Source organism: Lynx rufus, unplaced genomic scaffold (genome assembly GCF_022079265.1).
Source record: "Lynx rufus isolate CCGP_SWC_20201006 ecotype Redwood Valley unplaced genomic scaffold, mLynRuf1.p SCAF_8, whole genome shotgun sequence".
NCBI classification, from domain to species: domain Eukaryota; kingdom Metazoa; phylum Chordata; class Mammalia; order Carnivora; family Felidae; genus Lynx; species Lynx rufus.
Window position 1 is genome coordinate 102,684,178 of NW_025814896.1, and position 25,506 is coordinate 102,709,683.

At 54.1% G+C, this 25,506-nt stretch overlaps 1 protein-coding gene across 6 annotated transcripts in view; it reads right to left on the reverse strand.

Annotated features, from left to right (window-relative positions):
• The window catches only part of PSD4 (pleckstrin and Sec7 domain containing 4), a 35,004-nt gene extending 10,656 nt beyond the window's left edge, over nt 1-24,348 (reverse strand). Inside the window, exons 1-5 of one of the 6 annotated variants that reach the window (XM_047068421.1) lie at nt 24,328-24,348; nt 3,757-4,834; nt 2,535-2,639; nt 2,165-2,243; nt 1,273-1,657 (exon numbers count right to left, since the gene is read on the reverse strand). In XM_047068421.1, the coding sequence (XP_046924377.1) occupies nt 1,273-1,657; nt 2,165-2,243; nt 2,535-2,639; nt 3,757-4,725 (1,538 nt within the window). In that variant the 5' untranslated portion in view covers nt 4,726-4,834; nt 24,328-24,348. Of the gene's footprint in view, nt 1-1,272; nt 1,658-2,164; nt 2,244-2,534; nt 2,640-3,756; nt 4,835-8,984; nt 9,161-11,367; nt 11,465-12,169; nt 12,449-23,190; nt 23,306-24,327 lie in introns of those variants that run through there. The other 5 variants (XM_047068420.1, XM_047068417.1, XM_047068418.1 and 2 more) reach the window with 5 other exon arrangements.
• Nucleotides 24,349-25,506: the final 1,158 nt, after the last annotated feature.

The following is a 25,506-nucleotide window of genomic DNA, read 5'->3' on the forward strand; positions in this document are numbered from 1 at the left end:
GAGCCTGGAGCCTGCTTCAGATTCTGTGTCTCCCTCTCTCTCTGCTCCTCCCCTACTCACACTCTGTCTCTCTCTCTCAAAAATAGACATTAAAACAAATGAACTGAAATGAAAAGTAAAATAAAATATAATAAAAATAACCTCTGTGACCTCACTGTGACAGTCAGGCCCAAAGGAGACATCTCGTGGGGCCAGCAGACTCAGGCCAGGAACATTAATCGTATATTGTGCTGAAAATAAGATTAAACTTATTTATTTATGTAATACTTAACATCATAGCAAGCAAAGCCCCGATCAAGCCTTTGTTTCATTATTTACTATGAAAGTATGCTTCTCATTTTAAGCAGATTTACTTACTTTTGGGTTGTATTGACTGGAGTTTTGGTATGACAAGCCCTGTCTTCTCAGATTCTGAGAGACTCCCCTGATTACCTAGCCTCCAAACACCTCCAGAGACTCCAGAGTGGAGTTTTCCAGACGCATGAGGAAGATGCTTTGGTTTCTGGCACTGCCTGAGGCTCTGTCCCCATCATCCAGTAACACTGAGCTAGGAGTGGGGCCAACCTTCCAGTTGGTGCGAGCAGAACTGTCACCGGTGCCTCCTGGTCTCTTCAGTATGTCCCTACTCAGCCAGCCAGAGAACAAAACCTCTTTCCTGGGTGGAGACCCCAGGTGCCTCCCGGGGCAGGCAGACATCTAGGCTGGCTTCCCAGGTGTCCTGTTCCTGCCTCCGGCCACAGTTTTGGGGCTATTCAATCCTGCCATGGGCCCCAACATCCACCCCCTTGATTCCAGTCAAACTTCCCCTTGGTGTTCCGGCTTCCCCTGAGATCTTAGCCAGCACCCTGGACCTAGGCTCACGGATGGATTTCTCCTAGACATCTCAAATTCAAAGCAGTGTGTAATCCCCACATCACAAGCTCTGACCTTCACATTCCCCAGCCCTGCCTAGCAGGACTCCTATTTTTCTGGGCACCTGGCCCCGGTCAGGTTCCCCGAACACTTCCCCTTCCTCCTCTCCCGGTGCCCAGACTCTCAGGGCATTGCCTCAGCACACACAAATCCCACCCCACGTGTGTAACTGTCTGCTTCTTGGTTTCTCGTGCTTTCAAACCCTTCAGTATTTCCCAAAGCTTCTGTCACCCAGTCCTATACTCCTGGCTTAATAGATATTAGTGTGTTAAATCCCACTGTGCATTTCTCACACTCTGTCCAGACCAGGGCATTCCTAAATGTATCCACAATTAGAGAGCTGGTTAGTCTAACACTTACCCTTCTGTAGAAGTCAAGTGAGGACCAGGCTGGACGACGGCTCCAGCCTCTGGAGTCCTGGCTGGGCCTTCACTCTTTACTTCCTTCCCTGGGTTTGGAGCGTCTCTGGCCTCCTCTTTCTCCAGGAAACTTGGCTTTGCCCCATCTGTCTCCAGGAGTGAAGGGCGTGAAGCATCTAGTGTCCACTCGGGAAAACTGCTGCCCTGGAGGGGGCCCCAGAGCCGCGGGCTGCCTTCCTGGGAGGACACAGGGCTGGGCCTGGGGCCAGGGCCTCTGCTCTCAGACTCAGGGCTGCTAGGTTCCGGTGAAGACGCTGGGCTCCCTGGGGAGCCAGGAGCCAAGGTGCAGGGAGCAGATTCCTGGGGACACTCAGCATCACTGTCACCTGAGGAAGAGCATGGAGTGAAGCTGACACGGGGCGAGAGGCAGACTGAGGGCAAAGGGGTGCGGCAGAGCCAGGAAAACAGCCTGGGAAGCCACCTCCACGAGTTCCCTCCCCGGGGCTCCTCCCCTGGAGCTGGGCAGCACGTTCTGTCCCTCCTTCGGGCAGTGACCTCCCACATGCAGAGGCAGTGGCCAGAGAGCTCCCAGGAGACTCCAGTCCCGAGGCAACCTGGGGTTCAGGACTTCCTAAACGACTAGGACCCAGGCATCAGAAACGCTGGGTCTTTTGTCCATTTCTTCATTTATTCTATGAAATGAGCATTTTCAAACCCATGGTCCTGATGAAGTCACAGAGGCAGAAGCAGGATTAAACCCCAAGTCTGTCTGGCTCCAAGAAAATATAATGAGACTTCTCAATGACACCTGTGAATCCAAGGATGATCTCTGTCCCCACCTGGATCCAAAGCCTCCCATCACCCAATTTCCCAGAGCCCATAATAGGTCTCACCTCTGTCCTGGGAGAGAAGAGGCCCCCGGGGCCAGGAAGGACCCTCTTCTGTCTGCCAGCCTTCAGGGCTGGGCAGGGCCTGTTGAGAGAGGCACAGGATCTCCATGAGCCCTGGAGGCACTGAGAGGGGAAGGTGGGGAAGGGAGAATGACTTGAGTAAACAGGGCCCCTCCCTCCCTGCTGTCTTCCCACCCGGACAACATGGCCCCAGTCCAGTCTAGTCTAGTCTGGGTCCTCAGTTCAGAAGAGGAATCCTGGATGGGAAAAGACCCACATCCCAGAAGTGCTGGTGCCGGGCCCTAGTACCACCGGGCTCGTGTTCCTCCATACGGATGGGGCAGGGGAGGCCAAGAGAGGGGAAATGACTTGCCCAAGGTAATGCAGGATGTATGGCGGGGCTAGGTCCTGCGTCCCAGGCTTTATCCACAAAGGATGCTGCAGACGCGGTGGGGTCACAGCTGTTTCCCAGAGAAGTCTTAGAGAGAAAAAGAGGCAAGAGGTTTGACCTGAGGGAAACTGTTCTTAGGGCCTTTAACACGCCCTACAAGGCCTCCGGGGCCTCCCATCCAGGCTCACTGACTTCTTGCCTTCTCTGCCCCCAGCCTCCTCCCTCCATGGGCTGCAGCACCGGCCCCAGGGGGGCTGGATTCTAGGGAGAGTGGCAGCACCCAGGCACTGGGATGGGAGCAAGTGCCACTTGCTGTGAGGATGGGGCTCCCAGGCTTCCCTCTGAGGACCCCAAGGGCGCCAGAGCAACAAGGGTCATGTACAGAGCCATAACGGCCCACACTGGGCACCCCCAGCCTTCGGGTGAGGGGACTGCAACAGTCCCCAGCAGCATCGCTGATCTTGGGGTCAGGTGAGAGAGCCCTTCGGGTTAATGGCTCTTCTGCATTGTTCTTTGCAAACAGAGATTAGAAAGTTACAGCTCTGCTCTGCCACCTTGACTTTCCTTATCTCTTAAGCAGAGGTCTCCCTGGGAAAATTGCTCCCTGCTGTCTCACATCACTTGTCCCCGTAACTTGTCCTAGTTGATCTCAAGGACCTCTGCCATTGTCGCAGGGGCCTGATCTATCAACACGGGGGCGGGGGGGGGGGGGTGTTAAAAGATGGTGAACTAAAAGTAACTAAATGCTAAAATCTCTCAAGAAAAGAGAGGACAAGACTCCTAAAACAGACATCTCCCGGCCAGGGGCAGAGGTCATCTTGCAGGCTGAGCCCTGCCCTGTTACAGCTGGGAAGGTCTTGGAGGTGGGAGGGGTGGAGACTAAGAATGGCCTGGAACACGCTGCAATTGGAGGAGCTGTTTGTTCTCCAAATGTGTCCAGACACAGCCCCCTGAAACTGGTGAGATGGAGACATTTGTGCACTTAATTGCCATCGTGTTCTGTTGACATCATGGCGTTCATGAAACGAACGAAGGACTCATAATTCTGAAGGCCACCCCGGACCTGCTTTTCAGCTATATTACTTCAGCATTCCAAAAGGCCCTAGTATCTGAAGAGTGTTCTGGGCCCCGTGACCACAGAGAAAGGCCTTTCCTTCCGTGTCCCCATGCACAGCCTTGGGTCGGTCCCCAGGGCTCGGCTTACCTCACTCTCCCCGCAGCCAGAAGGTGCTTCAGGGGTCCCCTCGGTGGTGTCAGCCACGGCCCACGAGAAGAAGTGAGGTTTGTAGGTGGGCACAGGGAATGGAGGTGTGGTGTGTCCGCTGCGATCAGCCGTGCCAACCCCCAGATCCGGCTCACTGCCCAGCTCCCATGGCACTCCGCCTTCTGGGAGCGGGGGCTCCAGGGTCTGGGGATACTGGGGCCCGGGTCTCCCATCTGTGTGAGAGTCTGAGAACCCCCAGGAAAAGCCAGCTCCAGAAGCACTGGTGTCCGAGCAAGGGCTCTCCAAAAACAGGGGGTTGTCGAAGAAGACGCTCTCCTCCTCGGCACCCCACTCCGGGGAAGAGTCCGGCCTTTCCTCCCTCGGCCACACGGGCTTCGGATTCTCCCCCTCAGGCCCACTGCTGTCTCTCCCAGAGGCCTCCTCCGTGGGCAAGCTGGGGTGGAGGCCCGAGCCCCGGGGGCCTGCGGGGCTGGAGGGGAAGGCGGGGAGCTCCACAGGGGCTGTGGGGATGCAGCACCTCAGCTCAGCCCTGAGCCCTTCTGTCTTCTCCAGCTCCTCCTCCAGGTCCAGGACGCACATCTGGGCCTGCAGGATGCCCGCCCAGAACATCACCTGGGTGGACGTGCTCTGGCTCTGCCTGGGGCTCCCCAGAGGATGGCTGCTCCTGGGTGACCCGGGGGGTGCGGCCTTGTGCCTGGGCCCCCCCTGGGAAGAGCCGCTCCCCAGGTGCACAGGCTCTGCGCCCGAGGCCCCGGGAGGAGCATCTGGCTTCGTGGAATCTGGAGGCTCAGAGGACCAGGTCTGTTCCGCACAAGGTTCGGGAGGGTCAGGATGGCCGCACGTCTCCCTCAGGTCTGCTCCTGGGCACGGCCGCAGGTCGTCTCCCAAGGAGAGGCTGAGAAACTCCATGGGTTTGGGGTGTTCAGAGAGGCTGTCGTCACCCATCATCCGGAGCGCAAGCTGCTCAGGAGGCCCCAGAAATGTCCGCCTTCACAATCCCATCGTGTGGATGAGGGGGAGCGCTGGCCTGGGGTGCCGCTGGGAACCCACATCTACCCTGCAAGCGCCCAGAGCAAATGCAGGTTAGCAAAGGCTGTGAGCCCCTGGAGACATACGTCTAGTGTATTAGATGCGTCTGGGGTGCCTGCCACATCCATGCTCCCGGCTAAGGGATGCTGCCAGCCACAGCCCCGCCGGCAGGGTGAGGAGGGCACCGTCGACCCCCCCCCCCCTCCCCCGTCTCAACTGCTCGCTCCAAGACCCCCGTCTGTCGGCTGAAGGTGGCCCAGGGGCTTAGCTGGAAAAGATAAACTGGACGAACCAGATGATTTACTTGGGAATTGGGATTGGAGAACCGAGGGACTGAAGTGGTTGGCAAGAACCAAAGGTGGACGTGCCTCAAAACGGCACGCAAGCCACAGAAGCCAAAAACACACGTAAACCAAAGCGTGTGGGAGCCAAACAGACAACACTAGAGGCGGGGAGACCTGGGGGAGAAGCAGGCACCCAGGAGAGAAAGGTGCAGGCTGCCTTATTTCTGCCTCCCTGGGCTCCTGTCTTTGGGGCCTCATCCTTCGCTAGGCCAGGAGGCTGCTTCTCACTTCCACCATGCAGGTGGAGGCCAGAGGGGGCGCTGGGCTAGAGCCAGCCTGGGCTCCTGACAGGAGGACCCGCAGCCCACGGGCCTACCTAGCTGCGTGGGGAGGAGAGAGGTACAGGGCCGTGCCCACCAAGGGCTGCACCACATCTGCTCAGACCTGCCCGGTGCATCGGCCACACTCGCACCAGTTGGGTGCAGCTGAGGGATGCCCCAGGGTACTTTCCAGTAGCGTGCGTCTCCATGCTCTGCATGTGGACAAGCTACGTGGCTCTCTGGGTGGCCCTGCTTCTTCAGAACAAGTGGCTGGTTTTGATCCTGCGGACGCTATGAAACTTATAACCTGTTCCGCTCTTGGTACTGGCTCTCAGGAAGTACGGGGTCAAGTGCACAGGCCCTTCGAGCACAGATTTCCAGTACTGAACCCATCCCCGGCTTCATCCCACCTTTTCTTGTTCTCTCTTTGGCTCACTTTCCTCACTCGCGTGTTTCTACCGTGAAGTCTTGTGTGTGCTTGTGTGCTGTATTAAACTATTTTGGGGAACAAAGGTACAAATAAACACACACCTGCCCCTGACTTGTAACCACCTGTTGCCTACATTATAGCCTGCCATCAGACGCTCAATAAATGGGAACCCCCAAAGCTGGAAAACCAGGGTCAGGTGGGGGTCCTCTTGTTTAAACCTATTGCTTTAAGGTCACCTAGAAACACAGCTTGGCACTGTGCCCTCTTTTGGGAGGGTACCTAACAGAAATGACACAGGACCACCATGAATTTCAGTTTCTTGTTCCTCTTAAGAGCATTCCCCTAAAAGTCCCTCAAAAACAGAATCCTTTTCTGGACTTTTACCTCTCTGCCCCAACCGCCACATCCCTCACTCAGAGCAAGAATCTGTCATTGCTGAACTAGGGCCTCATGATCCTGAAGTTGTGGCCCCTGGGAAAGGCCCCCAGTCCCGCCTTCGAGGCCACCAAGTTCTGGTGGTGACTGTGTAGACTACCTTTCCCCCAAAATGGGGCTATTTCTTATTTTTAATCTTGTATTCAATGCTCTGAATCAAACTGATGTGCACTGGTCTCCCCCTTGGTCTTCTATGGGTCTCCTAGCTCGGCCTTGGGTCCTTCTTGGTTCTTTGTCTCCACCCCACACCCCTCCCCACAACCAGCCCCAGTTATAGGCTGAGGATTCAGATGCTTTGCTCCCTAAATCCTCGGCCGGCCCCAAAGGAGATATCTGACTACCTTGCTCCCCCTAGGTGGCTGTCCATTTTCTACTCTCCGTCCTCTCTGAGTAAGAGACCTGCCATAGTCGTATTTCCAAGGGAGAAGGAGGAGCGAACCTCACAACCCATTGTCTATACTTGGACAACCTGCCAGATCCAAACCTCCCTCCCCAGGCCTGTGTGAAGAATGATCAAGTATGAGTGAGGAGGTGAGATCCCACCACTGCAGCCCACAGGGCACAGGGAACATCGGGCAGAAAGTTCCATTTAGGGCAGAGGTGGAAAGAAGCACCCAGTCTACAGCTCACTTCCCCCGACCCCAAGGCTGACCTCCCCTGACCTTCCCTCCCTACCAGGACCTGGTCTATTTGTGCTTAGCTGGCTCCCCTCCCCACACCTCTGCTCCAGTCCTCACTCCTCCACACATTGTATGTGAACACGTGCCAGCCTCAAGAGCATGGCCCCATGGGCATGAGAGTATTTTGCCTGGATGACATCAACTCTCCTACTCCCATTAGTGAACTCACTTGATAAGAAACGTTCAAATGTCAATAACTGGACTGGGAAATGCTGGCAGCAGCCAGTGGAAAGGCTCCTCCATGGGGGAGCATCCCCCATGCTCCTCTTGGCAAATATGTACAGAATTCTATATAAATATGTATATGAATTAAGGAGCCATACAGGTAAACGTTCATGACTCTGCTAGACGTAAATGATCATTGGATTTGCCTTCCCAGAAGAAACCAGACATTCTTCAATGGGTTTGAGGGGGGAAAAAAATCAGAAAAGCTGTAGCAGCTTTCCAGAGACCAAAGAGAGAAGAGAGCAGATTTTTGGGGCCTGAGGGAGGTGGGGTGGAGACTGGGAAATGGAGGGAGGAAACAGACAGACTGAGAGATCAAGCATTTGATGGGGGAAGAGGTATGCACTTTAACTAGGCCGTGACTCTGAATCAATTAAATTCACCCTGGTGACACCCCACCCCTCACTCTCTATTTCAGAACATTTACCCCACTGTGTGATGGCGGGTGGTTTACTCACATGGTTCTCATCTGCCTCCCGTTCCCAGAATGTAAGCACCTAGAAGGCAGGTTCTTTGTGATTCTGTTCACCTGTCTCAGTATGGAAATGCTGAAGGACAGAATCCTGCTAGTGTGTGTGTTATGCCCACTCCCAACTACAAAGTTCAGGGCGGAGGGCATGTCCTTATGCTTTGGTTCAAGTGGATTAAAGGTTAGTGTTGACTCAAGATGTTCAGGACCACCTGTGGGACACCTGGGGTGACAGAGTCCAGTGGGAGGTGTTCCCAGTTCTAGGCTGGCAGTCCCAAATGGGCGGCATGCAACTTCATGGTAGAGTTGCCACATTTAGCAAATAAGCATACAGGATGCTCGATATTTGGGACATACTTATACTAAAAATTTACTCTCTAAAAATTCAAATTAACTGGGCATTCTGTATTTTATCTGGCAACCCAACCTCATGGGGGAGGCAAAAAGAACGTACGAAGCCCTTGCAACGTGCCAGTTATCCAGTTTGGTGCTTTACAGGCTCATCTGTCTTGCCAGCCACCCCAAGAATAAGACAAATGGTAACAGTTCCTCCCTACTTATAAGGCTGAGTGAAGGCTCAGACAGTGTCAGATATGCCCAGGTAACTCAGCTGGTAAGTGGGGGAACTGGGGTCCAATCCCAGGTCTGTGGCTCTCTTAAGTATCATTCTCTCTTCCCACCCATAAATCTTTTTTTTTAAGTTTTTTAATTTTTATTTTATTTTGAGAGAGAGAAAGAGAGAGAGAGAGAGAGAGAGAGAGAGAGAGAGAGAGAGAGAGCAGGGGAGGGGCCGAGAGAGAGGGAGACAGAATCCCCAGCGGGCTCCACATTGCCAGCACAGCCTGATGTGGGGCTTGAACTCACAAACCGAAGTCAAGAGTCAGATGCTTAACCGACTGAGCCACCCAGGCGCCCTATCTACCCACCCATAAATCTATTTCCCTTGGGTCTTCATGCATTGAATGAAGTATGAATTACTTGTGAAGCAGAGTCTCTTGAATTCATCTGTTTTCCCACTGTTTGGTGTAGTACCTGCTTGACTCAGAAGTGGTACTCCAGAAATGTTTGTGGAAATGAGAGGAAAGATGGATGGAGGGATGGGACAGATGGATGATGGATGGATAAATGAAAGATGGATGGATGGATGGATGGATGGATGGATGGATGATGGATGGATGGATGGAAGGGAGGAACAGATGGATGATGGATGGATAGATGATGGACAGATGGATGGATGGATGGACAGATGGGATGGATGGATGGATGGATGATGGATGGATGGATGAGTGGGTGGGAGGGACAGATCCTCAGGAAGCCCCTCCTCAACAACCTTACCAAAGGACTGGAGACACTGAGGCTTGGAGGATATGTAGCATCATTTTGACCTCACAACTTCCTTCTGCCCATGAACCAATCATATCTTCCCTTCTCCCAGGAAGCCCAGTGCCCTGGGGCAGACCTTTCCCAGAGGTAGGGTCCTGGCTTGCAGGCAGCAAGTCAACAGAGAGGACCTGAGGAAGACATGTTTAAGCACCTTGTTGGTACTCCACCTGTGCAAGCCACATCACTGAGAGTTTAAGAAGGTCCTTCCTTCTTCCCCTGACCCCTTTCTTCCTTTCTCTTTCTCTTTCTCTTCCCCTTCTCCTCCCTCTCTTTCTCTCCTCCTTTTTTTGAACTGCTCCTCCCTGAATGAAGGGGTAGGATGACCTCAGGGGTGAGTTCACTTCCCATGGCCAGCAAGGAGTCCTGCCAATCACCTGGGTGAGGGCAGCCTGACATGGCAAGGGTCAAGAATGGAGCAAGGGCCTGTTTCCCGGGGGTAGGATAGAACCTCTTAGGCAGAGGTGGGCCAGGAACTGGGGAGCAGAGTCCAGGGCTCCTGCACCTACAAATTTCTTATTTTACTTTTTATTTCATTTTATTTTTCAGCCCTGGTGTTTAGTGAAATCTCTTCTGAGATCGCTCATCTCAGGTATGCTAACCAGAACGAAGGAGGGTGAAAGCCTCTGGTGCTTCCTAAGATGGGTTTTGTTACCTCCAAAATGAAGCGGCCCTTCGATGGCTTGGGACATTTAAAGCTCAGTTTTGGTGGAATGGCTCTATGGAATCCAACAAAATGCTTTGAGCTCCAGGAGACAGTGAGAGGAAGGAATAGGAGGGGGCTGGGGCTGGGGCAGAGGGAAGAGGGGTGGTGCCCCCTCCTTCTTGTATGGAGAGCCCTGCAGAGGCTAAGCTGGGTCTGGCTGATGGGCGTGTGGGACACAGACACTGATCGCTAGGAAATCAAGGGGGCATGAGTCCCTCCACCCCTGCCTGACCTCGCCCTGGGCTTCAGTGCAACTTTGCCTTGATCTTGGGGGCAAGAAGGAGACCAGTTGGTACCTGGATTGTACTTTTTGAGAGCTGGGTTTGCTTTTCACCCCCTGCTTGGGCACACAGCCTGTACCCTGAAGTGCAGGGCGGCCGCAGGGGGCTGGGGGAGAGGTGGAAGTCTTGAAGGTCCGCACCCCTCCCCGGCTGCGTCCAGAGGCTCACAGACTAGACTCAAGCCCTAACTATGACCGAAGAGCTGTATGACTCTGGTCAAGAAACTTCACCTGGTTCCTTAGCTATAAAACAAGGAAATAAGATGGAGTAAAGCTATTCTATAGATTTGTGATAAAGCCGGACGGGTCTGAAAGTTGCTGCTGGCCTGGCCCCCGGTAGGTGCTCGGAAATAGCATGTCTCGCTCAGTTGACCTTTGCTGCTTTGCCGGCCTTTTAGAGAAGCCAAAACAAACGAGCACACAGACAACCCTCCCAGTGGGCTCCCTCAGCTCTCAGCTCCTCCCGGAGTAGGCCCTGAACCTTCTATCTGGGTTATATGTCTCCGTCTCTCACTCCCTTTAAGCTTCCAGACTCAGCACACATTCCTTCCTTTTGCCCTGGAAATTTTTCCTACCTATGGAAAAAGCAAAGGCTCCTGGCCTCTCCAGGGATTTAGGAGGTAGCCTGTCCCCATGAAGCCCTAGGCGGGAGCCAGGTTAGGGATGCCACCCCGGAGAACAGAGGAGTAAAGGAGTTCCTTGTCTGGAGGTGCAGGATAGACGCTCCTGCCTGAACCTGGGGCCAGAGCACTGAGAGACACGACGAGGGGCAACCCCACATCCTGCCCACACGGAAGAAGCCTTCATGCAAATGTGCAGAGAGAGAGAGAGAGAGAGAGAGAGAGAGAGAGGCTCCAGTGGTACTGAGGACCCTGTGGTGGGGTCAGCTGGGGCTCAGGCAGAGAGGGAGAACAGAGAAGAAAGACGGAATGGGTGTGCAGGAAGGGTGGGGGAGGGGCAGACAGGATGGGGTACAGAGAAATGGGGGGGCAAAAATGGGTGGGGGAAGAGAGAATGGGGGTATGGAGAAGATAGGGGGCAGAGGGGTTGGGGCAGAGATGTTGGGGGACAGAGAGAATGAGAGCAGAACACCAATGTGTCTCCAGAGCAGCTGCTCCCTGAGAAGGACAAGGACCAGGAGGAGGGCTCAGGGCCAGGCCGGAGCACCCTCACCCCTTCTCGGGTCTCCCAGCAGCCCAGGTTCTAATCCCTGTGCTCGGTGCTTCCTTATCTATAGAAAGAAGCAGCTCCGTGACGTTCTAAAGCCCCAGGAGGCTGGGGAGTCGGGCCCCTTTGAGGCACATTGCTTCAAACCTGGCTAAGACCCAACAGTCCTGAGGGGTATTTATTACCTGCTGCTGACAGGTCACTCTCCCCTGCTTTTTAGCAGAGGAGTGACACCAGCCATAGGATCTGAGGCCCTGGAAGGACTTTCCCTCCTGGAGACTCCATTCACCGCGAGGATCACAACTATGAGCAGAAGGCCTTAGAGTGTCCCCAACAGGGACGCTTCTCAGAGTAAAATGGTGGCGGCTGCACGTCAGGTCAACAGGCCTAAACCAAGGCTGCCCAGGCAAGCCAGCAACCAGGGTCCCGGGCACTAACCCAGCCTCTCTCAGGGTGGGGCCCGAAAGGCGAGGTACAGCTGGGAGCCCCCTAATGGCTGATTCTGAGCGACTGCACCCAAAGCTGTCCCAAAGCCCAGGCCCGCCTGGCTTCCTTCTCTCCAGCCTCTTCCTGGCTCACTTGGGACCTCTGGCCACACAAGTCCTCCCTGGGCGCCGAGCCATAGCGGTCACCAGAGGCCTGGGGAGGCCGCAAGAGGTTCAGGAAGGAGTTTCGCTCTGCCCCTTAACTCTTCACAACTGCAGACCCCCAGCCAGGGTGAGTGGGAGCCAGAGCCGGGATCGGAGGCAGGGCCGGATTGGGAGGGGAAGGTTGAGGGAGGAGGGGGACAGGGAGAAAGGAGAGAGAAGCTGAGGGTTGACGCCCTGCCAGGCTCACAGCAGGTGCACACGCAGTGGGCCCACAGAGCCCTCCTTCCTGCCCACCTGCCCCAGCAGCTACCACAAGGGCCCGCACGGGACTGTCCACCTCCTCTGCCGCCCCCGGCTCCGTCCCAGCCGCCACCCCAAGCAGGTCTGCCTTGCTCACCTCCAGAGGACCCAGGAAAGGATAAGCGGGCCCTCCCGATGCAAGGTCCGGACACCCGTCTGTCCGTGAGTGGAGAATGTGGCTGCCGGTGCTTCCGACTTCCGCTCTCCTCACCGACACTCTCACCCTCCCACCCCGCAGCCTCCCCAGGGCTCCCTAGCTGCTCTGCACCTCGCACTTCCTGCCCACAAGACAGGGGCCTCCATTCCCAGGCCCACTGCCTCTGGCCCCCCTCCCCATGCCCCTGCTGGCTGGAGGCCCCCGGGCCCTCCACCAGGCCCAGAGAGAACTGTCAGTCAAGGGCCTCGGGAGAGAAAGGGGAAGGTGCTGTGCCCTGGACTGTGGACAGGCCCCACCCCCTTCCTCCCTGTGGTTCTGTCACCAGGTTCTCATCTCTACCCCAGCTGGCGGTCCCTCGCAGGGCACCCAGTGGGACACAGAGGGCCCTGGGCCCTGCAGCTTTTCTTTGCCTGTTTTTCACAAATGATACTGCAAACTGTGTGCCGTTACTTCTCACGTAGGTAACAGGGGTGCCTGATACAAAGGCCTTGCAGTCACGAAGCTCCCCCCCCTCCCCCCATAGCACCCCAGCCAACTCTTCTCACCTGCTTGAGGAAGCATCCCTATACCCGTTACAGATTGGAGGCAGGCTCAGAGAGGTTACGCCTCTGCCTAGGGTGGCACAGCTGGGAAGTCGCAGAGCTAAGATTAGAACTCAGAGTGTCTGACCACGAGAACTGTCATCCGTTCCCCACTGCTGGATTCCCCACATGTATCTGCAGGACACAGGTCCCAGGTGTCCACAAGCGTGAGACAAAGGCTGGTGGGGAGCCATGGTCCCTGTACCATTCTCTTCTCCCCCTGCACAAGCTACTCCTCCCGCCTCAACAACCACCACCTCCCCTGCTGAGGCTCCAAAGTCCCCGCCCCACCCGAGCTCCTCATAATTCCAAGGGCCCAGGAGATTCTGCCGCATACAAGTCCCATGAAGAGAGCACCTTCTGACCGAGGCCACCCTGGCCCACAGTTTAGAGGGCCTCACTCCAGCTCTACCCCTCTGCCATCTGTGTCCCTCCTCCACAAGGACAGGCCTACCAGGCCCTCCTCCACCATACTCAGAGCACCCAAGGAGCCTGGAATTCTTGGCTTCGGGGGCCCCCATGGCCTGTTCCTCCCATGAGGCATTGCATCACTGCTCTGTGCAGCCCTAGACTGCGGAGGACGGGGAGGGACAGGGGCGGGTGGACAGGGCTTGGACCTGTAGCAGGCTGCTCCCCACGTGCGCCTGTGGTGCAGGGTGGGAAGAGGGAGGGGAGGCGGTCCAGGGCAGGGGTCGGAGGCTGGACGTGAGCTCTGCGGCAACAGCCACATTCGAAGGAGGCCGAGGATCCCCATTCAAACCTGGACCTCCAGGCCAGTATTAAGCTGGGAGGTAAGAGGAGAGGACACACTTCACAGAACACTTTGGCAGGCGCAGTTATAATTTTTATATATCTGAACACCTCAGACGGGGCCCTCCACTGTTCACTTCCTGGGGCTGGCAAATGTTAGGGGCAGGCTTATCTCATGAGTGCCTCGGACTCCCCGCAGTACAAACCTGGCTCATCACCTCCCCCAAGCCGCCCCTCCTTCTGTATTTGGGATTTTACAGCGCTGTGCCCAGCTGTGTCTGCCACAAACCCAGTCACCTCAGCCTGGATGCAAACCTTCCCCCCGGGCCTCCAGCCTCACAGGGCCTCTCTGGAATGTGGCCCCGGCCAGCCAGCGCCCCTTCCTCCAGTGGTCCCAATGTGACAAGCTGCTGACCCCTCAGGAATAATATACAGACTCTGTCCTCAGGGAGCTTCCAATCTAGTGACAGAAACAGAAAATAAACAAGTGGCCTAAGTAATCAACACATGATTGTAAGTGGTGATGGATGCCGAGGAAGAAAGGAGTGGGGAGCAAGGGGGGGGGACGACAGCAGGGACAGCGGCAGGAGACCAGAAATGCTCACGGGGGCCATTATCCCCTGGTGAAGAAAAACCAGCCCATCTAATTCCTTGCCTGAGACTGGAAAGTTCTCCATGAGTTAAGGGGATGGAAAGCAAGGCAGCCAGCTGGTCACCTGGCTGAGGGGATGGTGGGAGAAGATGAGGCTGGTGTGGCAGGACCAGGTCCCACAGGGTCCCCAGTGGTCAGCCAGTGTGCATGCTAAGTGGAGAAATGACAGGCCAGGGGGCACTGCCAGACTGGTTTTTAAGATCATCTGCTGTTGCATGGGCACTAGACAGTCAAGGGCTCACCGACAACAGGGAGACCACCGGGGGCTCCCACGGTCCAGGGGAGGCAGGTCAGTGGCTTGGAGGGCACTGCCAAGTCAGGGGAAAGTTCTAGATTGCTGGCTAGAGCACCTGGACGGGTACAAATGGCACTTTTGAAAATGGTACAATCAGGGAGATGAAGCTTTGGGGAGAAAATCCAGAGTTTGCTTTTTAAAATATCAGGTGTAAGACACCTGTGAAACTCAAGCAAGCAACTGAAACCATGCCTGGAGGGGACGGGAAGGGAGGACTGGGCTGCAGAAGTGAGCCACGTGTGAGCAGCAGGAAGGGGCCCCTCTGGGGGCTGACCGAGCTTTAACAGGGACAAGTAGGCAAAGGACAGTGAGAGGGGGCACCAAGGAGGGGACAGAAACATGAGAGTGTGTCATCACAGAAGATAAGGAAGGAGATAACTTTAGAAGGAGGAAGTGGTCAGCTATGTCAAATGCCACTAGAAGGTCTAGGACGGTAAGGCAGGAGCAAAATGACCATGAAACGTGGCCACACGGAGGTTATAGACAAGCAGGGGTTGGGGGAGCAGGGGGCTCGATGGGGGCCGAAGCCAGGTGGCCATAAAGTGAGGACTGATTAGGAGGTGAGGACCTGGGGTGGACCTCCTGCACCCCGAGTCTGGGCCTGCCCCCTGCAGTCCAGCCCCTCCGCCACCCCAGTGATCCTGGCACACACACGGTTCCCTGTGGCTGCAATGCCGCTGGTCAGGTGGGGCGCCAGCGATCTGCCTCCTCTATGTGTTTATGAGTCCACACGTTCCCTGTGATGTGACCTTGTCAAGGGCAAGGACCACCCACTCACCTCCAGAGCACCCCAGGGCTACCTGTCATCTCCTCCTTAATCACTTCAGGACAACGCTGCCACAGGGGACGGAATCTGCCCCTCCCTTTCCTCCCAGGGGGCTGGTGTGTGCAAGGGGCGTGCCTCTGGGGGTGTGGGATGTTCCTGCTCACAGCTATCTCCAAGAACAGACTCCCTGACTGTAGCAGCCACCAGCTCTGCTCCATCTCCTTCCCAAGGCTGCCAGGCGCAAAACTCCAGATGGGGGATCCCTGGGTACAGCCCAGGAGGGCACTGGCTCTGTGGCCGTGTGGCTCCAATGAGGGCAGGCGGAGGGAAACGGGTTCCTGGCCCCAAGCCCCTGCCAGCGGAAGCTTCGATCTGCAACCCCTCCCCGTGCCTGGGGATCCCTACCCAGCCCACCGCCCCCATCCCCAGGGCCCAGAGGACGCCGGCCTCCTGACCTGACCACAGCCCTTGGGCACGCAGCCTTGCCAGGCAGCCCCTTCCTGCCTCCTTCGAGGTGAGTGACTTCCTGTTTGCCGGCAGAGGAAGCTGCTCGGCACAGGTAGGGAGGTGGCAGCTTACAAGCTGAGCACAGATGAGGGAATGGGGCCCACCTTCCAGGACAGGGGCTCTGGGGATTCCGGCACACAGCCTGCCCTCCTGAGAGGGTGTGAGAGGAGGGGGGCAGCCGGGAAGGGAATGGGCACCTGACTTATGACCGCCCCTCACCAAGGGCCCCCCTGTGCTGACATTCACCAGGCCCTTTACAAGCAGCACCTCCAATCCCCACGAGGCTGGGGTGGGGAACATGCTGGAGAACACATGGGGACGCTGAGGGTCTGAGCGGTTACTCTGGCTGGATCTGAACCCGGGACTGCCAAACCCAAGCCAATCCGCTTTCTGCTACACCCCATCACCATCTGCATACTGCAGGTGTCAAGGCGCTGGGCTTCTCTCCAAGCGAGCAGCGCTACTGAACTCTCTCTCCCAATTCAAAGCTTTTAGAAACTCCTGAGCTGCTACAGCTCACTCCCATCCTTCCGGGGGGGGTGGGGGGGGGTGGGAGGGGGCTGCACCAGCTACTGGGCAGGGTGAGAGCAGAAACCAGGAGCACCTCAGTGGGCTCCTGCGTGCCTGCCTGCGTTACAAACTTCTGTCCTTTAGGGAGGCCTGGGAGTAAGCCACACGCTCCTTCCTCCCGTAAAGGCCCTATTCCCTCGGCTCTCCAGCCTCCACAAGCCTGGGGCCTCAGTGAGTGTAGACAGGACACCTGCCTCCCTCGACATTCCTCTGTCAGGTTAGATGGTTATAGTTGCACTGGCCCACATGACTATGGGTCCCCTGGGGATCTGAGCGGAGAGCTGGGGGGCAGAGTGGGGTGAGGGCTTCCCTCCCTAATGCCTGTAGTTCTCAAATGCGAGGGAGACGTCTCTTAGAGGCAGGGCAATGAGGAAAGGGAGTCTGGTCCAGCGGTGAACGCTACCACCAACCTCCCAACACAGATGTGGGCACCAGTGCTGCCCCTGGTTTCCTGACAAAGGGCAGGAAGTGATGATGACAAGCTTCTACCTCTTGGACTTCGTTGCCCAATCCTGTGGTAAGCACAGGAGCCTTGGGAGGCTGACCCTACGTGCATGGACAGCCGCCCAGGCCACAGCTCCCTGGCTCTCTTCTTCCTGGGGACCAAAGTCTGGCCCCGGACTCTGTCTTCCAAGGCTCCTCTCCTCAGCTCCCTCCCAGCTCTGGGCTCGTAGACTGGCACCTTCCTTGCAGCCACTTGTCGCGGGTCTGCCCTCCTTAGGTAAGCAGTGAGTGGGATTCTAGCTAGTCACCTCCGTCTCCAAGCCCCCTTGGCACCCAGCAGATACTCACAAACATCTGCTCCGGTACAGGGATAGGCAGTTCTTTCTAACGGCAAAAATGCTCCCAAACTCAACACCCACGATTGGGAATTGGATAATTGATTATGATAGAGCCCAGAGCCATATGGTGAACCTCGGCCACCCTTAACCATCTTATGTTTAGAGAGTATTTAATGCAGGGGAAAGATGCCCATGGCATATTATTAAGAAAACCAGTTATATATTCCTGATGATCTCAAGTTTTGAGGCCGTGTGTATTTAGGCCACAGAATACCAAAACATGGGTTGGCAGCGGCTTTCTGTGCGTGGCAACAGTACACAGGATTTTAAGCTCTTCACGCTCTTTCTGGCACATATCTAATTTTTAAAAAATATGTGTTGTGTTTACCATCAGCAAAAATAACAAAGGTACTAGACAATTAAATACACTGAATTAAATAATGATTGAATATTTCTGCACACTTTAAAGACTGGGAGGTTCTTTGCCAACCTCATCCCTCCTTTCCAGGGGAGGCGGGAACTAGGGTACAATGGGGAGGCCCACGATGGTGTCTACGGTATTTGACCCCGCACTGTCACCACACCCTGAGTGGCTGCCAGTGGGACCTCTCTGCTGTCGGTGTGGGGACCTGCTTGGAATTCCAGAGTTGCTATGAGGATTGTTTAAAGGTGAAGACATCTGCGGTCTGACAGATGCTAAAAGAAGTCTTCTCAGAGCTCCCCTTACCTGACTGGAAGCAACAACTTCTGGAAAATAAGGGTGCCATAAATTCCTTCTTTTGGGAAAATAAAGACTTTCCCAAATCCCTTCTCTAGGAAAGATTACGGCCCCCGAAGGAGACTGAAAGACCACCCATACCCTAGAGACGGACATTATCACAAACTTTCTCATCCCTCATTTGTTCTAAAACCCATTTGTCTTTCTAAAGAAACCTATTTGTTCTTCCCACAGAAGCCTTTTTCTCCTTGCCTCCCTGTTCCTAAGTTAGGTGTGCAAGCTTTTAACCACTTAACAAGCCCCCTACTTCTTTGGTTGGCTTTCCTGGGCATGGCAATAAGCCTCTGTATACTGTTTTGTTTTAGAAAGTATTTCTAGAGAGAGAGGATCCCAAGCAGGCTCCACGCTGTCAGCACAGAGCCCAACATGGGGCTCAGTCCATGAACCGTGAGATCATGACCTGAGCCAAAATCAAGAGTCTGAGGCTTAACTGACTGAGCCACCCAGGCGCCCCAACCTCTTTCTATTGTTAATCTGTCTTTTGTCAGTTTAATTTGCCTGTCTCAGCGGCCTGAATCTAAACCGCTAGAGGAAAAGTTTTTTTCCCCTCTCCTACAGGGCAAAGATTACCTACCTCCTCCATGACTCCATGAATCTAAGGCTGGGCTCGCTTAAGTAGGAGTGTGGTACACATAGTGAACATTTTTAATAAATTTTATTTGAATACGCATTTAAAAAATATAACTGATGCAACAGACATATGATTGCATAAGATATTATTTCTTAGGACCACATGGAAGCAAATAATGCCTACTTTATTTTCAAACTGTGTGTAGTCAAGGAAAAATATTTAAAACAGTGAAGGTGGAAAACTCTTCTGTCAAAAATCATGACAAGATACGCAAAAGAGCAGACGCTGTGTGCCGCTGACTCTAACCTCTCAAGCATTTCTGTTGGAGAAAGAAAGAACGGGGAGTCTTCCTTATAACGCTAATTAGCCTTGATCAGTCATTAACTGCTGAATAGAAATTTAGGCTTACAATTAGCAGGAGTGCAAGGCTCTGGTGTTACACAAAACAGAGAACAGGCATGCTCTGGCATCCTGAAGGAGGGTGAGAAAACTTAGAGCAAGGCATTCCCCGGGGCCACTGAAAGGTCCCGGATTTCCCTGGGGGTGCCCAGATTTAGCCCTGCCCATAGCAGCAAAGCCCTGGGCTTCTTGGTGCTCTTTCGATGCTAGGAGGGACCTTTCCATGCTCTATGCACACTTGCCTGCAGGGACAGAGGGGCAGCCTGGCACGGCAGCTTCACGTGGGAACAGCACCTGGGCCTCAGGGCTCATCCCTGGGAAGAGAGAGCCCACAGACCTGCGCCGCCTGAGGCCGTCTCCCTCCTGTCTGCCTCTGTGCGTCTATGCCTCCTCCAAGGCTGCACTGGGAGACATCGGGGAGGCAGGGCCTCCTACCTCACCCAGGTTCCCATGCTGAGAGAAGGCCTTCCTAAAGTCGTGGAGTCAGCAAAGGGAGAGTTCGAGAGTGCACCCAGCCTCCTAGTCTGGCTCAGCCTGTCCATCCACTTCTCCCAGAGTGCCTGCCCCAGGCTCTGCTCTCTTGCCCGGGGTGACCTCACTCACTGAAGCCCAGAGTCCTAACTGCCAGCAGGAATCCTCTACTGGATGAGCAGGGCTTCGATTTAGTGGCAGGCCCAACAGTGCGTCCATGTGCCCATGAATATGCCTTCCCACCTCTGTGCCCAGGCCTGCCCCTCCTGGGTCCTGTCTGTGGCGTCACATCCACCTGGTTTCTCAGGTTAACGGCCCTGACACCAGCCCAGACCCTTCCTGACCCCGGTACCCAGTTCTGCTGCTTCTCCCTCTCCGGCAGGTGCCACTGCTCCCCACTCGGCCACCAGGAGAACCGCAGGGACCCCCTACCCCTCAGGTTCTTGTGTACAAAAGGCCCCCGTCCTCCAGATCACTCCTGCCCTTGAAAATACTTCCTGCTGACCTCCGCCCATGGTGCCATCGGGGAAGGTCCAACACCGGCGTTTGAGACCCCCAGCCTCTCCCTGGGCCACACATCCACAGCCTGAAGCGCCACCTGAATGTTCTGCCTGAATGTTCCTGGTACTTCTGTGCACCGCAGTGCCCTCACGCTGTGTTCTTGGTCATCTCTGTTCCCTTCCCCACTCTCCTTTCCATCTCTCAAATCTTCCTCCTCCCCTGAGGCTATCCCCATAATAGCATTTCTCCAATCTCTGTGGGCCAAGCCACTAAGAATTAACTGTTAGGGGGTGCCTGGGTGGCCCAGTCAGTTGAGTGTCCGACTCCATTTTGGCTGGGGTCATGAACCCAGGGTCGTGAGATCAAAACCCGAGTCGGGCTCCACGCTCAGCTTGGGATTTTCTCTGTCCCTCTGACCTTCTCCCCTGCTCATGCTCTCTCTCTCTCTAAAATCAACAAAAATAAACAAATAAATAAATAAAATATGAAAGAATCATCTATTAGGAAAATTCAATAATCCCAGCCAGGGAACACAGCCCAGTAATCAGGGCAACGAACTGAGGTTCACACAGCAATCAGATCAATCTTTTTTTTTTTTTTTTAATTTTTTTTTTTAGTGTTTATTTATTTTTGAGACAGAGAGAGACAGAGCATGAACGGGGGAGGGTCAGAGAGAGAGGGAGACACAGAATCAGAAGCAGGCTCCAGGCTCTGAGCTGTCAGCACAGAGCCCGACGCGGGGCTTGAACTCACGGACCGCGAGATCATGACCTGAGCCGAAGTCGGAGGCTTAACCGACTGAGCCACCCAGGTGCCCCCAGATCAATCTTTTTAAAAAACAGCGTCAGTTTTCAAAAGTAAGAAGATCATGATTTGTAGCACAATACAATTTATGTGGTTTAAAATACATGCATATATAAATCAACGTCATATATTTCTCTAGAATACATCCAGATCCCGGGATAAACGTACCATACATCTATCAGAATGGCCGCTGTTTACAAGCAGGGTAGGTAGGGGAAGACAGTGAGGGGCAGTCGGTGGGACTAGACAGGAGCCATGAAGAAGAAATCATAAGACCCCTTCTAATGCAATCAAAACAACAACAGAAGGACGAAAATCCAATTTAAACCACAGGCCAAGGACGTGAACAGTTCACAGAGACAAAGAGCGAAAAACAGATGAGACTCCTACCACCACTCGCTATGCATACTTATTAAAACTACAACGTGATGCCAGTTTCGTTGTTGCTTTTTTTTAATCTGTCACATTGGCAAGAACAGCGAGATGATAACACACCAAGCTGGCAGAGCGGCGGGAAAACCAAGCTGTCTCGGAAGCCCTCGGTCATACTGTGTGTGTCAGCAAAGCAGGCTGGCACCACCAACAGAAATCTAAACTACGCATGGCTTTCAAATCAGTCATTCTGTGCTCATGACCTTCTCCTATCGTCACAGAAGTGAGCGGGTATGTAGGAACACGTACGCTTCACACATTATTGTCTGGCATGGCAAGCAAAGAAACAAAAATGAGAACAACCTAGAAGCCACAGAGGACTGGCTAGATGAATATGGCACATCCATTCAGTGAGACATTACACATTTATTTAAAAAGTATGAAGTACATCCCTACGTCCTGAATCAGAACAAGTATCTTAAAAGAGAGACAGTGCAGAACCGAGTATTAGTACTATTTGCATAAAAAAAGAGAAGTTACACATACTTGTAGGCTCCTTTACAAACAGAATGTATCTCTCTGGAAGTAGTCTCAAGAAACTGCCTCTGAAGAGGAAAATTGAGGATCAGAGCACAGGAGGGGGAGGGAGAGTTTTCACCGTGCACCTTAAGCGCTGTTTGAATTAACATTTATAAAAAGTTTTAACACATGCAAGTCGTGCCTTTAAAAATGCTTTCTAAAAGAATTGTAACCCTTGTAAATATTATCTTAAAAATAACAAAAGATGGGGCACCTGGGTGGCTCAGTCGGTTGAGCGCCCGACTTCCACTCAGGTCATGATCTCGAAGTTCCGGAGTTGGAGCCCCGCGTGGGGCTCTGTGCTGACAGCTCAGAGCCTGGAGCCTGTTTCAGATTCTGTGTCTCCTCTCTCTGCCCCTCCCATGCTCATGCTCATGCTCTGTCTCTGTCTCTCAATAATAAATAAACATTAAAAAATATTATAAGTAAATAAATGTCACTGATTATATACTGTTTTCCTTTTAAACCTATTGAGATCACCTAATTAAAGAATGAAAGATTACTGGAATCTTCCTAGAAGGCAAATTTTTTCTCCCTATATCCAGTTTCCAGAGTCTTTACTGATTTGAAAAACTTGGGATCTGCCTCCCACTTTAGCTCTCTTAGTGTGGGCCCGTGATGATTTTTTCTTAGGCAGATATTGGGCGTAAGAACAGCAAGCAATGCCTCTCCCGCCAAAAGACACACTCTCCATGTCTGGGGATCACCTGTTCTGCTCAGTGTAAACCACCAGCCTTGACCCTGGGTTTGCTGGGGAGCCTATGACTCTTCCTGTCACAGCAGCCAGGAGGCATCATCTCCTTCCTGGATGCCTCTGCTCCTCAGGCTGAGCCCCCATTTCAGAGAGCCTCTGGAATGCCTGCTGGCCTTCCAGAGCCACACTGGCCTCCTACCCGCTCCTCCAGCATGGTCAGTATGCCCAGCATGTTCAAGCCTTACTTATGCCTCAGGGCCTTTGCACTCGCTCTTCCCTCTGCCTGCAATGTTCTTCCCTCAGACAGTCCCATAACTATGTCTTATCTACATGCAGGTCTCCACTCCAATTTCATCTTCTCTGTACAGCTTGTCCTGACCACTCTGTTGAACACAACAGCCCCATCATCTTCTTCAACCCCTTAAGTTGCTCTGCTTCTCTTCATAGCGTTTCTAGACAAGACACTCAGATCGCTGTTATTGTTGTTTACTGTCCATTTCTCCCCACCAGAAAATAAGCTCTGTGATAAGAAAGACTGTATTGTTCACTGATGTAGCCTTAACACCTGGAATAGTGCCTGGAACATATTGTAAGGAATTGTTGAATGAACAAATGAGCGAGCCAGCCAACAGAGCACGTGTTCTAGGGAAGCTTAGATACAAGCCATCCCCTCCCCAACAAGTATACTCTGAGGGCTCCAGAGAGGAGCTACTCACTACCCATCCGCCGCTCACTGACCCCCTCATAGGCAGCTCACAAGTCCCTGCTCATGGAAACGGAGGACATCCTATCCTGAGCCCCCAGAGTTTGAGGGCCTGAAAATGGTACCGCCCTCCCACGACATTCAGGAAGCTAGTTCCTTGTCTAGCTAGCGGCCAATTGCTCTTACCTGTCTCACCACCATGCTCATCAACCAGCCAGGTTCTTTCGTTTTACAGTATTTATCGGTCTCTGAAATAACGTGATTCACCTGCTCCTCTCTCCTACAACTCCTATTTCCAATGCCTGATTGGTAGTGGGCACTCACTAAATATCTGTGGAATGAATGAATGAATGAATGAATCTGTTGAACGAATGAATGACTCTTCTTCATAGGCCCCACATAGAGAATATACAAGGTCTGAAAGAAAAGAATGAATCACTCAGCCCTAGCTGCCCGTCTAACCTTGACCTTGGTGTATTTCTTATGCAGAGGAGCTCATAGACTTTCAATTAGTTGCTAATTACATTCAATCAGCTCTGGGCTGGGGAAAGGGCTGGGCCAATGAGGTTCAAGGGCAGGTGGAGCCCCAAGTTGCCCAGGTCCTCACTTTGATGCCGGCCTCCTGACCTAGACATGCAGGCCACAGACACAGGGGTCTGGGTGAGCGCATTGACCAGAGCAGCAAAATCCATCTTGCAGCATGGAAAAAACCAGCAAAGAACACCCAATCCTGGCTCCATCGTCCTGCCAAAAGGACAAGCTTAGACTAAATTCTAGACCAGAAAGGAACCGAGCGGGGATGTGAGTTTGTCAGCTGAGCAGACACTGTTTACCTTTCCAGAAATCTCTGATGTTTTCTGGCCAGACACCCAGAAGGGTTAGGAGAGGGGCCGGCATCCAAGGGGGCAGGGAGGAGGTCTGAGGTCACTGGAGGCACAGGGCAATAGAGATTAGCAGTAAAGCCCTCGTGTCACCCAGTTTTAATAGTGGAGCCAGATCCACGCAGCCCCTCTGGAGGAGCCTGTGGAGCCACTGCAGGGCAGGCCTGGGCAGACTGTCCCAGTGGGGCACAGTCGCCACTGTGTGCCATCCCTGTCACCAGATCAGGTTGGATTCTTGAGAGCCCGCCCCCCCACCCCGCGCTCACTGTCCACCCTCCTGCGGCCTGTTCCCGCTCTTCCGGTCCGCAGACCCCCGGTGACCTCAGCGCAAGTCCCCACAGCCCCGCGCAGGTGCTCCCCGGCTCGGCGCCCCGTGTCCCGCACACTGTCGCTGTCGAGGGCGGCGGGGCCGCCCCCGCCCGGCCTCCCCACGTGCCCTTACCCACTTCCCGCCGGGCTCCTGCTCCGGCCTCTCCCGCCGGCCCGGCTGCCCCATGGCCCGGCGCCCAGGCGCGGGCCGGGACCGCGAGGGCTGCGGGCGGTGACTGTGCGGGGCCGGGCGCGTCCAGCTCGGGCGCTCGCGGGAGGGACTGGGTTTCCGGGAGGGAGGGCGGCGGCGCGGGCAGGGAGGGGCGGGCCGGGGGCGAAGCCGTCCGACTGGTCTGACGGCGGCGGCGCGGGCTACGCCGCCCGCCTGCGCTCTCCGGGGCTGAGCTGCCCGCGGCGGAGCCCTCCGCTCCGTCTCTGGGCCCAGAAACCGGAAACTGAGGCCAGACCCAGATGTGCGCACGCCTCGAGCTGGGCGCTGCTCTGAATTCCTGCAAACTCACTGCTTGTGTGTATTTCACAGGGGCAGGAAAAAACGGTCTGAGTGGAGTCCAGAATTTCAGCTGTGACTGTCCACTTACAGAGAACTTCTGCTCGCTGGTTTGGGAATTGGTGGCATGATGGCAAATAGTTGTGTTTTGAAACGAGCATATTTTAGCAAACACATCCTCAGACATAAGTTGACATTGGCAAGAAGCTTCTATTTTCCAGGATCCTAGTTCATGGCACGATCTAGTTTCTATTTCTGTAGCCATTAAGGCGCCATATGTGAAAGTCTGAGTTAAGTGATTCTATTCTTCCAACATAGCCTGTGATATCTTAACTCTCGTAGAGACTGGCGACCTGGAGAAACTGCCTCTTTATCTGATGCTGCCTAAAACGGAGCTGACCAGGATCTCCACGAGGAACAACAGCTAATGTATACTGTGTTAACTAGAGAGCAGTAGCTCTCTACCTGTCTTAACACATGTAATCCTTGCAACTCCCCTATGAGGTAGGAAACTTTTCACTTAATGAGGAAACTGAGGTTAAGTAACCTGCCCAAGTCAGAAGGACCCAGGGTCCATGCTCTACATTATCATGCAATGCTGATGCTTTGGTGCTTTTTAGAGGGGGCTTGATGCCAGGTCAGCAATCCTACAACTTATTAATTCTTTTGTTCACTCTACAAACTTTCACCGCATACCTGCTGCGTGTATGTCAGGAATTGACAAGGCACTCTGGGCTAGAAGGATGAAGACTGACCATATAGACTGGGTATAAAACAATCACTAAATTTCATTAGGTCAACCCA